Consider the following 13,060-nt stretch of genomic DNA (forward strand, 5'->3'; position numbering starts at 1 on the left):
AATCGCCGCGCGGTCCACGACATCATCCTCTCCAGCTCGCACCCGCTCGAGGGCGGCGTGCGCAAGGGCAGCACCGTCCTCGATGCCCTGTACGACAACGCGGAGGGCCGCTGCTGCAAGATCACGCCGAACTCGGTCCAGCGCGAGATCGAGTACGTGAAGATGTACCCGATGATGATGGCCATTAAGAAGCGCGAGACGCCGCTCGACGGCAACAACCTCCATTCCGAAACGCACGGCACCGAGTGGATCCCGTACCGCTCCGGCACGCCAAGCCACATCACGGACCGGTGACCGCGGCGCGGCGAGTGCCGCGCCGCGGTCACGCCTCTCAAAGGCCTCAACCGCGCATCCCGCCCGCCGGCCGCCGCGACCCTCCCCCCCTACTCTTCGCGTCCAAGACGCCTTCCCACGACTCCTCCCGGCACGCACCAGGCACGCACCACATAACCCCACCCCCCAAAAGAGATTCCTGGGGTTTGACCAGGAAGATTCCATCAGGCCGAACTGCGCCACCAGTGGGGCTGTCGATGTTGAGGTCCCACGTGCCGCTTTCGATGTCTTTCGCTTCTAGCGGTGTCTCTTGGGGTCGTCACTCCAGATCTCGAAGCCCCAAATCCTCCACTGTGCCACTCGGCGATTTTGAGCCACCCCTCCGAAACCGAGAAACCATAAACCCCCAATCGTTACGCCGCCTCGCCGCGGAAGCACTGCGTGTTGAAGAGGTCCGCGCCGGCGCAGGCGGCCCGGGGCCCGACGGCGAGGGCCGCCCAGTGGGCCTCCGCAGTCCTCGCGTTGTCGTCCGCGGCTACGACCAATCCACATGCCGTTCGAGCAGGCGTTCGACGTGCGAGACCTCCATGCTCCTCCGGTCCTCGTTGGCGTCCTGCCATTCGAATTCCATGATGAGCTCGGCGGGCTCGCCCAAAAATTCGTTCGGTGAAATGCTGATTCTCGTGATCGGCTCGGGAGACGCAACTTTCCACTCCATGTGCTCATACTCCAATGAGTTCATGAGTAAATCGAGAGCCGCGGAGCGCAAATCCAGAAAGTGTGCCTCTCCTGTCTGAATTTCCCCGTATATCATGCCGCGGTAGAGCACAAAGGTCTCGACTTCGAGAGAGTTTTCCCTGGCGACGAGTGAGCGTAAAAAGAAATCGTCATCCAGCAGCCTGCTAGCCGGCGTGGAAAGCGATGCCAGGGGTTTGATCAGCTGCATGTTACTGATGGAGCTTGTGGTCCCATCCGCGAGGTCCCACGTGCTGCTCTCGAGGAGGACCCCTCCGTACTCCGGATCCTTGGTCCAGATCTCGAAAGCAAACGTGTACTCAGTCACCGCCGGAGGCGGCGGCAGGATCGGACTCTTGTTGGATTGAAGCTTCCGCTTCGATTGAAGGTACAGTCGGCGCCACTCGCTCGGGCCGAGAGGAAGAGAACCCGCGAGGAGACGCAGCATCGGGTAGTGCAACAGAGCGAGCGTTTGCCAGCAGCGAGACGCGTGTTTTGATAGAGAACGAGAAGAGATCTCGGAGGCGCTCAACATCTCAAAGTCACCGAAGGATAGCACGTGCGAGAGGACGTCCGGCGCGAGGTCCAGCGCGCGTTCGAACCCGTTCGCGGCGATGGCGCGCTGCATCTCGCGCTTCTTCCCGAGCGCGATCTTACCGCCGGCGGTCTGCTTAAACAGGCCGTTGAAGAGACCCCAGTCTAGGTATTTTGCCAAGGCGTGAGGAGGCGACAAATTATACAACTCAGAGACCGTTTCCAGGAGCTCATCGCGAGGGATCGCACGACGGCCATCGATTTTCGCTTGCACGAGCGTTTCTTTTATACGAGAGGCGGCGTAGGTAAGCCCCATATCGCGCACGGGAGGCTTTTACTTTCGTGTCGCGGCCTGCACCGACGCTCGAGCGATGGCGCCCCAGTCCCGGATTCTCCACTGCAGTCTGCACGGCTCGTGACCGAGAGCTTGCTCTGGCGATTCGAGCCGTCCCTCAGAAGCGACACACACACAAAACCCCCGGACTGTTACGCCGCCTCGCCGCGGAAGCACTGCGTGTTGAAGAGGTCCGCGCCGGCGCAGGCGGCCCGGGGCCCGACGGCGAGGGCCGCCCAGTGCGCCTCCGCGGTCCTCGCGTTGTCGTCCGCGGCCGCGAGGAAGAGGCGCATCGCGTCGGGCCCGCGGAAGGTGTAGAGCGCGTCGCCGTCGAGCCACCAGACGTCCGGGTCCACGGGCATCGTGTAGAGCTTGGCGAGCTGCGGGTGGAGGTTCCGCGGGTCCGCGCCCGTGAGGCCGAAGGCGCAGAAGCCCCCGAGCTTCGGCGCGTAGGCCGCCGGGTCCGCGCGGAACGCGTCGCGGTTCGCCGCGCTCGCGAACCAGAACGTGAAGCCGTTGTGGGCGGCGGCGAAGGCCGCGTCGCCCTGGACGTGGGGCTCGCGCGCGGCGTCGTCCGCGGACCACGTCAACGACCGATAAGCGACGACGTCCGCGCCGCCGAGGGCCGGCGCCGTCGGCGCGTTGCAGAGCTCGTCGCGCGCCGCGTAGGCCGTCGGCGACGCGCAGAGCGAGGCGTCGCTCGCCTTCGGCGGGGGGTTCGCCGCCGCGAGGGCGACGGGGGCGGCGGGTTTCGAGGCCGGGAGGGTGCCGCCGAGTCCCAAGACCCAGACGCCGACCGTCGCGGCGACGAGGAGGGCGCGCGGCAGGGGGCGACCGAGCCACGCCGGCCCGACGCGGCCGGCGGAGGACGAGGCCCCGTCCACGGCGCCGTAGCTCGTCATGCTGGGCAGCCGTGAGAAGGTAGGAAAAGTATCCAGCTCATTTTGTTGAATGGTTAATTGAAGGTTCGAAAGACGATGGGCAGCTAGAACACGATGCATGAAGCGCTTCGTGGCGTTCGTCGCTGAATGGTTTACTTGAAACACGATGGGCAGCTAGAACACGATGCATGAAGCGCTTCGTGGTGCTCGCCGCCCTCTCCTGGAACGTCGACGGCGAGGAGCGGAAGTGGAAGAAGAGCTTCGATGACGCGTCCTGCTTCTGCGACGACGCGGCCGAGTTCTGTGGGAGCGCGGCGCTCTGGGACCACACCTGCGCCGAGGAGCCCTGCGCCGCCGACGACGACGGGTCGCGGACGCGCAACGCGTACGTGCGCGGCGTCTGCTGCGGCGGCTGCGCGGACGAGCCGCCCGTCTTCGACGACGACGGCGGCGCGGTCCAGGGCGGCACGTCCGGCAAGTGGATCCTCGTCAACGCCGGCATCGTCGTCGCGCTCGCGGCGGCCTGGGCCTGCGCCTACTGCTCCGGCTTCGACGGCCCCGTGCGCGACGACGGCGTCGCCGTCGGCCTCGGCGCGGCGGCGCGCGCGGCCCTCGGCGGCCGCCAGGGCCGCCGCGCGCTCGCCTTCGAGGCCGTCGGCCTCGGGCTTTTCGTGCTCTTCGGCGAGACGGACCGGCGCGCGCGCGTGCAGATCGCGGCGGCCGTCGCACATCTCGCAAGTTTTGTGCTCTACGCCATCTACCCGGGCTCGGCGCGGCTCGAGTGCCGGACGACGGGGCGGCTGGGCACCGCAGGCTCCGCGTGGCTATGCTGCGGCTGGGCGTCCATGTGCACGCTCTGCGGGCTGCTCTTCCACTCGCGGTGGATGCTGTACTTCTTCTGCTGTCTGCCGTGCTTTGGGTGCATCAAGGCCGCGCGGGTCCTCGCCTTCGGCGCCCCGGTGAAGCGGCGCGCGCCGCGCGTCGCGCCCGCGAACGAGGGCCCCGTGACGGCGACGCGGATCCCGCTCGCTGTCGCCGCATGGCTGCCCGCCGTGACGGTGGAATACGCCTACGCGGACGAGGAGCCCGCCGTCGGCGTCGTCGTCACGGCGCAGCCCGCGGGCGCGGCGACGGCGCGCGACCGCGGCGCCGCACTCCCGCGGGCGACGGAGCTCTGATATGTTGTACTCGAAGCGTGGCTGGCGCGTCCCCGGGGCCGACGGAGCTCCAGATGTCATGTTGTTCAACTAGTACTCATGATCAAAGCCAGGCCCACCCGCGTGACATGAAAAATCAAAACGTAAAATCGACGGCGACGGCCGTCGCGCCGCCCACCTCGAGCGCGACGCGCGCGGCGCCGCAGTCGCTCTCGGCCATGGTCGCCGCTAGCGCGTCCCCCGGCACCGCGGGCCGGAGGTAGGCGACGTCGACGCTCGCCGGCGGCCCCCGGTCGCCCGCGGCGCGGAGCGCGTCCGCGGCGAGGTAGGCCCACTTGGCGTTGTTGACGTGGCCGAAGTCGTCGGCGTCGGACCCGCGCACGACCGTGGTCCAGTCCACGGGCGCCCACGCGCCATCCGGGAACTCCAACGCGTCCGCCCGATCCTCGCCCGTCGCGAGCGGCCGGAGCTCCGCGAGCATCGCGTCCGACATCTCGACGGCGCGCGCATAGGTCTCCGTGTCGACGTGCACGAAGGTGCCGTGCGTCGTCGCGAGGAGCTCGTCGCTCGCCGCGTCGCGGAGGTCGCAGCGCCAGCCGAACGATCGCCTCGAGACGCGGGCGAGCCGCGGGGCGACGGACACCGCCGGCACGCGCATGTGGACGGCATCGTGCGGCGTCGCGAAGGCGACGCCGTGGACGCGCGTCACGAAGGAGTTCTCGCGGTCCCAGACCTCGCGGAAGTTCGGGCAATGCTCCATGGGCAAGCCGGCGGCCTCCGCCGACAGCGTCAGGCAGCGCGCGGACCAGTCCCACCACGTGCTCGTGTCGCCCCAGGCCACGCACGATGTGATCGATGATTGGTGGCGTCGCCGCGGTCGCGCGGCGGGGCGTAGGAGAGCTCGCAGAGCGCGGGCCATCGTGCTCTGCAAAGCCAATCGAGCACTGCAAGTTGCAGTGCAAGACCATGGCGCTGAACGAGCGCTAGCCGGCATCGTTAGCGGTCCATGGTCTCCGGGCGCGCCGGCGCGCCGATCTCGACGAAGGGGCAGCCCCAGGTCTTGTTCTCCTTGACGAGGATGAGGTTCATGTCCTGGACCAGCGCGCAGCACGAGCAGCAGCAGTGCGCGCACACGGACTTGAGCATGGGCTCGTCGATGTTGTACTTCTCCGTGAGCTTGCTCCGGTTGTGCGCGCCGACGCAGCAGGGGCAGCACTGCACGGCGCAGCAGCACTGCGCCGAGGGGCCGAGGCCGCCGGCCTCGATCGCGGAGCCGTAGTTACCTGATCGGCGTGCGCGCGATTGTGAGCGGAAGTTTTGTGCGAAGTTTAAGCCGTGCGAAACACGCAAGTGGGGAAGCATAGACGCCGCAGCAGCACAGGAAAAACAGCAGCAGGTCTTCAGGCAGCAGCCTGGCCCGCAGTCTTTCACCAAAAGGCAGCCGAAGAGGCCCGTGGGATACTCGCCCTTGGTCGGCGTCGCGGCCTAAGAACGAGCCGCGATCGCGATGCGCCGAGGCTCAAGCGGCGCGACTCTCTCTGCCTCCGCGAATTAACCAAACTGAGCGCGAAAGGGAACGAGCGCGCGGGCCGCACCATGCTTGCGAGTGGTGAGGGCAGCCAGGTTTGTTGAACATCAACAATCGCCTGTTCCTTGTGGCAGCTCGAGATGGACGCCAAAAGCAGCACGCTTCGGCGGCGCAAGCCCGCAAGTAGTTCCGGGACGGAGAAGCCGCCACGCAAGCGCAAGCCGTCCAGCCCTGCGAGCACAGGCATGGACGCCATGGACAAGGCCATGCTGGCCGTCGTCGTCACGTGTTTGGCGCTGCTCTACTTTTACTTCCACGCGGAGGCGCTGCACATCCTGCACGTGGCGTGGCACCACTGGCGCCCGGTCCAGAAACTCGTCGCGCGGCTCACGCCGAGCGGCCCGACCGCCGCGGCCGTGGACGTCGGCATCGCCGTCCTCGGCGGCCTCGCCGTCGTCGCCGTCGTCCATCTCCGGCAGCCGTCGCGCGAGAAGGCGAAGAGCCGGCGCGCGGAGCGGCTCGCGGCCATCGCCGCCGGCAAGAAGCCGGCGCTGCCCGAGGCGTCGGCGGTGAAACACGTCGTGCCCGAGGCGCACTTCGGCCCGGCGCACTCCGGCGCCGCGGGCGTCCACGCGCTCCACGACCCGCGGCGCGACGCGGCGCGGCGCCTCGGCGCCGGCGACCTCGAGACCTACGACCGCGAGGGCTACGTCGTCGTCCGCGGCCTCCTGCGGCCCGCGGAGCTCGAACGGTTGAAGGCGGAGATGAACCGCATCGTCGACGCGTGGCCCGCCGACGGCACGGCCGCGCCCGGCGACGCGCCGGAGACGCCGCTCGTCGCTTTTGATCCGGCCGTCGTCACGGGCCAGCTCAAAGTCAAAACCCGCGCCGACGGCGTGCGGCGCCTCTTCCGCATGGCCGTCCACGACGCGTTCTTCGCCCGCTTCGCGAAGGACGCGCGCTTCGTCGACTTTTTGGCGCGATTGTGGGGCCCGAACGTCGCGCTGCTCCAGTCCATGGCGCTCATGAAGCCGCCCAAGACGGGCGAGAAGCGCTTCCACCAGGACCAGGCCTACTTCCGGCTCGCGCCGTCGCGCGTCGCCGCGTACTGGATCGCCGTCGACGACGCGGACGCGGAGAACGGCTGCATGCACGTCGTCCCCGGGTCGCACAAAGCCGGCGTCGCGCCCCACGGCGCCAAAGTGGGGCTCGACCCGTCGGACCCGGAGTACCGGCGGCTGAACCTGGGCGGGGTCTACTACAGCGCGCTCGAGCCGCCGGCCGCGAGAGACGTCGTCGCGGTGCCCATGCGAGCGGGCGACGCCGTGCTCTTCCACGGCGACCTCGTCCACGGCACGCCGCCGAACGCGTCGCACAGCCGGCGGCGCTTCGCCGTCCAGCTCCACTACGCCGACGCGAACTGCCGGCCGACGGCGTGCGAGGACGGCGTCCCCGCGCCGAACGCGACCTACGGCCCGGGCGGCGGCTTCGACTGCGCGCCGGAAGCCGGCGGCGCCTGCGTCGAGCCCCAGTACTGGTTCTACCGCCAGGCCGAGCTCATCGTCGCCGGGAAGCGCGTGCCGGGCTGCATCTAATGTTTACTTACTACTCGCCCTCGAAGAAGCACTCGCCGCCCTCATACATGCACCGCGACGCCGCGCCATGCTTCTTGCACTTCTGTTTGCTCTTGAGCTCGCCGCACGCATCCTTCGCAATGCACCGCTTCTCCTTCTCGTCCTCTAACCGCCGATCCTCGTCCTCGTCCTCCTCGTCCTCGTCTCCGTCCTCGTCGTCCTCGTAGTCCGCCGTCCACTCGCACGCTCTTCGCTCGCCGAACTTGCCACCCAACGGAAACTCCGTGTCAGAGTAGCGGAGGGCTTTGCACGCCTTCTTGGACCCCTGTTCGGCGCAGCGAGGCGTGGGGTTCACGAGCGGCTCGTTCTCTCCCGGCAGGCTTGGGACGTCGTCGACGGCCTCGTCGGAGATGGCCGTCGCGTCGAAGGCCGGCGGCTGGAGCGGGACGAGCTTCTCGCGGAGCTCGTCGTCCTCGATTTCCTCGTCCTTCGGCGCGTCCCGGAACGTGACGTGGTCCTCGCACCAGCCGTTCGACGCCGAGAACATGAAGTCGTTCTCGCACCTGTCGAGCACCTTCTGCAGCTTCTTGGCCTTCCAGCCGCTGAAGTAGTCCGCGTGAAAGTAGCCGGTCCCGTCGCTGAACAGGTGGACGCCGCCGAGGTACGGTGCGATCCTCGTGAAGACCGCGATCTGCGGGAGGCGCACGGGGTGCGTCTTCGGGCACTTCCCGTCGGCCTCGCCGCGCTTCGGGTACGCCACGTGCGAGCGATGGTCCGCGCTGTCCAGGTTCGCCCCGTCCCAGCACGACGGCATGAGCATCGACATCTCGAGCTCGCCGCACGTCGTCGCCGGGAAGAAGTCGTTCCACCGCTCGCAGTCCCCGTCCGGGCAGGGCCCCGGGTTCGAGCAGTCGGCCTCGGGCCTCGAATCCGCCAGCGTGCCGGCGCCGCCGCCGATCATCTTGAAGCCGTCCGGGAAGGCCGTCGTCTCGCCCGTGGGCCAGATGTAGTACGTACTGAAGTACGACGTGTTCTGGACCGTGAAGCGCCCGCGGCGCTTGTCGTAGCGGTAGATCGTCGGATGCCAGTAGAGGCTCTTGTTTTCCTCGACGTTGGCGGTGTTGCCCGCCGCCTTGCGGAGCTTCTTGTACGTGGTGCTGGGCGCCGCCTCGCTCGCGCCATAGAAGCTGTGCACGTGCGTCGACAGGCCGCCCGGGTGCGTGATGGGGTCAGTGCGCACGTTCGTGAGCCGCAGGTAGTCCATCTTCATGCTGGTGGCGCCGGCCTGCCGCACCGCGGCCAATGCGAGAGCGACGTGCAAGAACATCGTGTGCCTGCGCCGCCCGAGAGCAAGTCGCATCGTGCGCGGCATGCCGGCATTTGCTGGGGTTTTTTAGCGACCCCAACAACCGAGGCAAACATGCGTTATTGGGCAGCGGCGGCGCCAGATGACAGGGTTGTCGATGGAGGTTGCGAGCTAGCCATGGCGGCTGCCTAAAGTGATGCAGTTCACGTTCCTCGGCGACAATTCGCCGAAGCCGTTCTCCTTCGACTACCTCGGCGACAACACGCCGCCGGCAGCGGCGGCGGCGGCGGCGGCGGCGGAGGACGACGAGGACGAGGAGGATGCGCTCGACGACCACGAGGCGCTCGACCACATCGGCGACGTGGGGCCGGAGGTCTTCGTGGACTACTCGACCTTCGAGGACCGCGACGGGTCCGACGGCTCGACCCAGGAGGAATCCGAGGAGAACCCCATGCGGGCGCCCGGGCGCCGCGGGTCGGCCGCGCTCGAGTTCGACGACTTCCTCGGCGGCGGCGGCGACTACGAGGAGGAGCCCGAGGCGAACCCCATGGCGCGCCACGGCGGCGCGCCGAAGAAGCGCGGCAGCGCGGCCTTCGTCGACGCCGCCGCGTCCTACCCGGAGGGCGGCGGCGCCGTTCTCGCGGAGAATCCCATGGCCGCGCACCGCACGGCGGCCAACTACGACGCCGCGAGCCTCGACGACCTCGACGAGCCGTCGCTCGTCGGGCCGACGCGGCGCGCGTCCGAGGCGCCGCCGGCGCGGGAGCGGGCGAGGGCGCGCGCGACCCGGAGCCGGACCGAGCCGCCGGTCCGAGCCGCCGGTCCGCCGGGCCGCCTCTTCAAGCCCAAAAAGCGGCGGTCGTCGCTCAAGGACGACCTCCTCGCGCGCCAGACGACGACGGCGACGCGGCGGTCGAGCTCGCTCCGCGAGGACCTGCTGAGCGGCGCGAACCCGACGCACCCGAGGCGCAGGAGCTCGGGCGCCGACTCCGCGGCGAGCCGCTTCGACTTCGACGAGCACTTCGGCCACGACCTCATCGGCTGCGACGAGGCGCTCCTCCACGCCCACGAGACGTCGGTCCACGGCCGGAGCCGCCGCGCGCGGACCATGGCGACGCTGCGGCGAGGCGCGCGGGAGGCGCTGCGAAGGGCCCAGTCGGAGGCGCCCGCGACGTTCGCCACAACGTTCGACGACGACGACGACGAGCTCGAGCTGGAAGCCCAATACTTCCGCGACCGGTCCGCGAGCGCGCCCCAGCGGCGCACGTCGACGCAGATCCGCTACGGCAGCGCGCTCGTCGCTCTGGACGGGCAGGGCGAGCTGGGCCTCGAGGCGCCGCGATCGCTCCCGACGGCGTCGGCGACCGACGGCGCCCTCGCGGCGGCGCAGGCGGCCTTCGCCGCGGAGCGCGCCGCGCACAAGACGCAGCTCCAGGCCATGGCCGACGCGCTCGGCGCCGCGCGGAAGCGGTCGCTGGAGCTGGAGCCGGCGGTCGAGGTCTGGCGGAAGCGCGCGGAGGCCTACGAGCGCGAGATCGAGCGCCGCGTCTCGGAGAAGGCCAAGGCCGACCTGCTCGACGCCCTCGCGGAGCTCCAGGCGTCGCGGCCCCCCGAGGACGGGCCCGACGAGGCGGGCGGCCCCGCGCCGCAGCGCTGGGCGCCGCGCGACGACCCGGAGTACGACCGCTACTTCCGCATGCTGCGCATGCACGTGCCCCGGGGCGCCGTCGAGGAGCAGATGGTCGCCCACGGCTACGACCCGGCGACCCTCGACGACGTCGAGGCGGCGCTCGAGGACGCGGAGCGGGCCGCGGCCGCGGCGGCCGCCGCGCTCGCGGCCCTCCCGAAGGAGCCGACGCTCGGCGACGACCCCAAGTACGGCAAGTACTTCAAGATGCTCAAGATGCACGTCCCCCGCGGCGCCGTCGAGGCGAAGATGGCCGCCGAGGGCCTGGACCTCGCGTACCTCGACCTCGACCCGACGAAGCCCCTTCCCAAAAAGACGCGGCCGTCCGAGGACCCCAAGTACGCCAAGTACTTCAAGATGCTCAAGATGCACGTGCCGCGCGTCGCCGTCGAGAACAAGATGGTCGCCGAGGGTCTCGACCCGAAGATCTTGGACGACGACGTCCCCGAGGCGCCGACGCCCGAGCCGCCGCCGGTGGCCCTCCGGGACGACGGCCGCTACGGCAAGTACTTCAAGATGCTCGCCATGCACATCCCGCGCTTCGCCGTGGAGAACAAGATGCGCGCCGAGGGCCTGGACCCGTTGATGCTCGATCGAGATCCCGACTCGCCCGCGCCGAGCGGCAAGCCGGACAAGCCGAAGCCGCGCTTCAAGATTGCGAAAAAGAAGCCCGCGAAGAAGCCCGACGAGCCCGAGGGCCCCAAATTCCGCAAGCTCTACTGGGACACGATGGACGCCGGGAGCCGCGCCGCGAGCTTCTGGGAGGCCGACGACGTCGCGCTGTCGGCGACGCAGGACGCGGCCGCGCGCCGCGCGGCCTTCAAGGCCCTCAAGTCGCTGGCGAAGCTCTTCTCCCGGGACCCGCCGGGGAAGAAGCCCGAGGCGAAGGAGGCCCACGGACACGAGAGGAAGGCCGACGAGGTGAGGATTTTGGACGACCGGCGGAACCAGAACGTCTACGTGGCCCTGCACAAGCTCGCGATCCCCGTCGACGCGCTCTGCGAGGCCCTCGCGCACCCGGCGCGCGGCGACCCGCTCACGGGCGACGACCTCGACCTCCTCGCCGTCGCGCTGCCCGCGGCGGACGAGGAGCGGGGCCTCCGGCAGTTCCTCGCGGACGCCGCGGCCGGCGACGGCGACGTCCACGCGGCGCTCACGCGCCTGCGGACCCAGGAGCGCTACCTCGCGGCGCTGCTCTGCCACGACCCGGACCGGACGCTCGGCGCCCGCGTCAAGGTCGCCGCCGCGCGGGCAACGGGCGACGCGCTCCTCAAATCCGCGGCGGACGAGTGCGCGGTGCTCTACGAGGGCGGCGCGGCCGTCGACGGCGCGGCGTCGCTGAAGATGTTCCTGCGCCTCACGCTCGCCCTCGGCAGCGTCCTCAACTCGAAGCACGGCGTCGTCGGCCGCAACGACCACGCGGCGGAGGTCGCGCTGAAGCTGTCGACGCTGCCCAAGCTCGCGACGGTCAAGTCGCTGGACCGCGTGCGCTGCCCGTCGCTGCTCCACTTCGCGCTGGGGCTCTGCACGAAGGACCTGGGCATGGCCGACGTGCTGCGGCTGCCCGAGGACCTCGCGAAGGCGGACGGCGCCGCGCGCGCGGACGCCGGGGAGGTCGCGAAGCGCCTCGACGGCCACGAGTCCGCGCTCAAGGACGCGCGCCGGGCCCTCGCGACGGCGCCCGGCGGCCTGGACGGCGACCTGGCGGCGTTCCTCGACGGCGAGGCGCGGAAGCTGGACGCCGCGCGCGCGAATCTCGCCGCGGCGGCCGCGCGCGTCCAGGTCGCCATGACCCACTTCGGCGACGACGGCTTCGAGGGCGGGCCCCGGGCCTGGCTCGAGCAGGTGGCGGCCTTCGCCCAGGTCTTCAAGACGACGCGCCAGGACAACGACGACCGCCTCGAGCGCGCCGCGCGCGCGAAGGACCGCGCGGCGGCCGCCGCGGAGAAGCGGCGCCGGCGCGAGGACGACGAGGACGAGGCCGCGGCCGCCGCGGAGCTCCAGCGCGACGCCGACGAGGCCGCGGCGGCGGCGGCGGCGGCCGCGCGCGACGAGGAGGCGCGCGAGGTCGCGGCGGCCTTGGCCGCGGCGCTCGAGGCCGACGCGGCCGAGGCCGAGGCCGCGGCGGCGACGGCGGCGGCCTTCCATCGGCGCCTCGCCTGGGAGCACGGCGACGCGGCCGACTCCTTCGCGGACTACGGCACCTACCCCTGCGGCTCGAGCGAGTGCCCGGCGACGACGGCGACGCTCCAGGGCGCCTACTCGAACGCCGACGGGCTGTGGTACTGCGCCGACTGCTGGGTGGCCTACTCGCTCCAGGACCCGGACAACTGGAAGGACGCCTTCGGCGAGGAGACGGCCGTCGACGACGCCGTCGACAGCCCCTGGGACGTGACGACGGCGTACTACGACGGCGAGCAGACGCCGACGGGCACGCTCGAGCCCGCGGCGTCGCCGCCGACCTTCGACGCCGACGCCGTCGCGGAGGGGCTGCTCCAGGAGGTGCGATAACGGTGTTTATGGCGGTTCGCGCGCGGCCTCGGGCGCGGCCTCGGGCGCGGCCTCGGGGACGGCCTCGGGCACGGAGGGCGCCGCGGCGGGTCCGGCCGCCGTCGCCGCCGCGTACGTCTCGGAGAGCCTGCGCTCGAAGGCGAGCAGGGCCTCCTTGTCGAGCTCCGTGATCTTGAGCGCCAGCGCGCGCGGCAGTTTCGTCGACACGTCGAAGGTCGCGGAGCCGATGTCGAGGATCTCGACGTCGTCGGGCGCACCGGCGCCGAGGAGCTGGACGAGCGTCGTCGCGAAGACCTCGGGCATCCACGAGAACGCATCGCCCTGCAAATGCAGCACGACCTGGAACTTGGGCGACTCCATCGTCGGGAACAAGTCCTCGGAAAACGGATCGACGCGCTTCTTGCGCTGCTCCTTCTTCTCCGCTCGCCAGCTGTCGAAGTCGTGCGCCTTGACCACCACCCGCTCCTCCTCCATGGCTGCGGCGCGCAGCCACGGGGCTGCCCAGCACGGCGGCCCGAATGTTCAACGAGATAAGTTGTT

The 13,060-nt window shown here is 70.1% G+C and overlaps 1 protein-coding gene across 1 annotated transcript; it reads right to left on the reverse strand.

The window, feature by feature from the left end:
- Positions 1 to 2,028: 2,028 nt before the first annotated feature.
- On the reverse strand, positions 2,029 to 12,994 carry AURANDRAFT_63613 (hypothetical protein; the record flags this gene model as incomplete). The annotated part of the gene is made up of 6 exons (XM_009038034.1): positions 2,029 to 2,580; positions 4,093 to 4,647; positions 4,956 to 5,197; positions 6,193 to 6,514; positions 7,405 to 8,301; positions 12,581 to 12,994. The coding sequence occupies 6 exons, from the start codon at positions 12,992 to 12,994 to the stop codon at positions 2,029 to 2,031; spliced, it is 2,982 nt and encodes a 993-aa protein (XP_009036282.1).
- Between the last annotated feature and the right edge of the window lie 66 nt (positions 12,995 to 13,060).

Source organism: Aureococcus anophagefferens (genome assembly GCF_000186865.1).
Source record: "Aureococcus anophagefferens unplaced genomic scaffold AURANscaffold_7, whole genome shotgun sequence".
Lineage (NCBI taxonomy): Eukaryota > Pelagophyceae > Pelagomonadales > Pelagomonadaceae > Aureococcus > Aureococcus anophagefferens.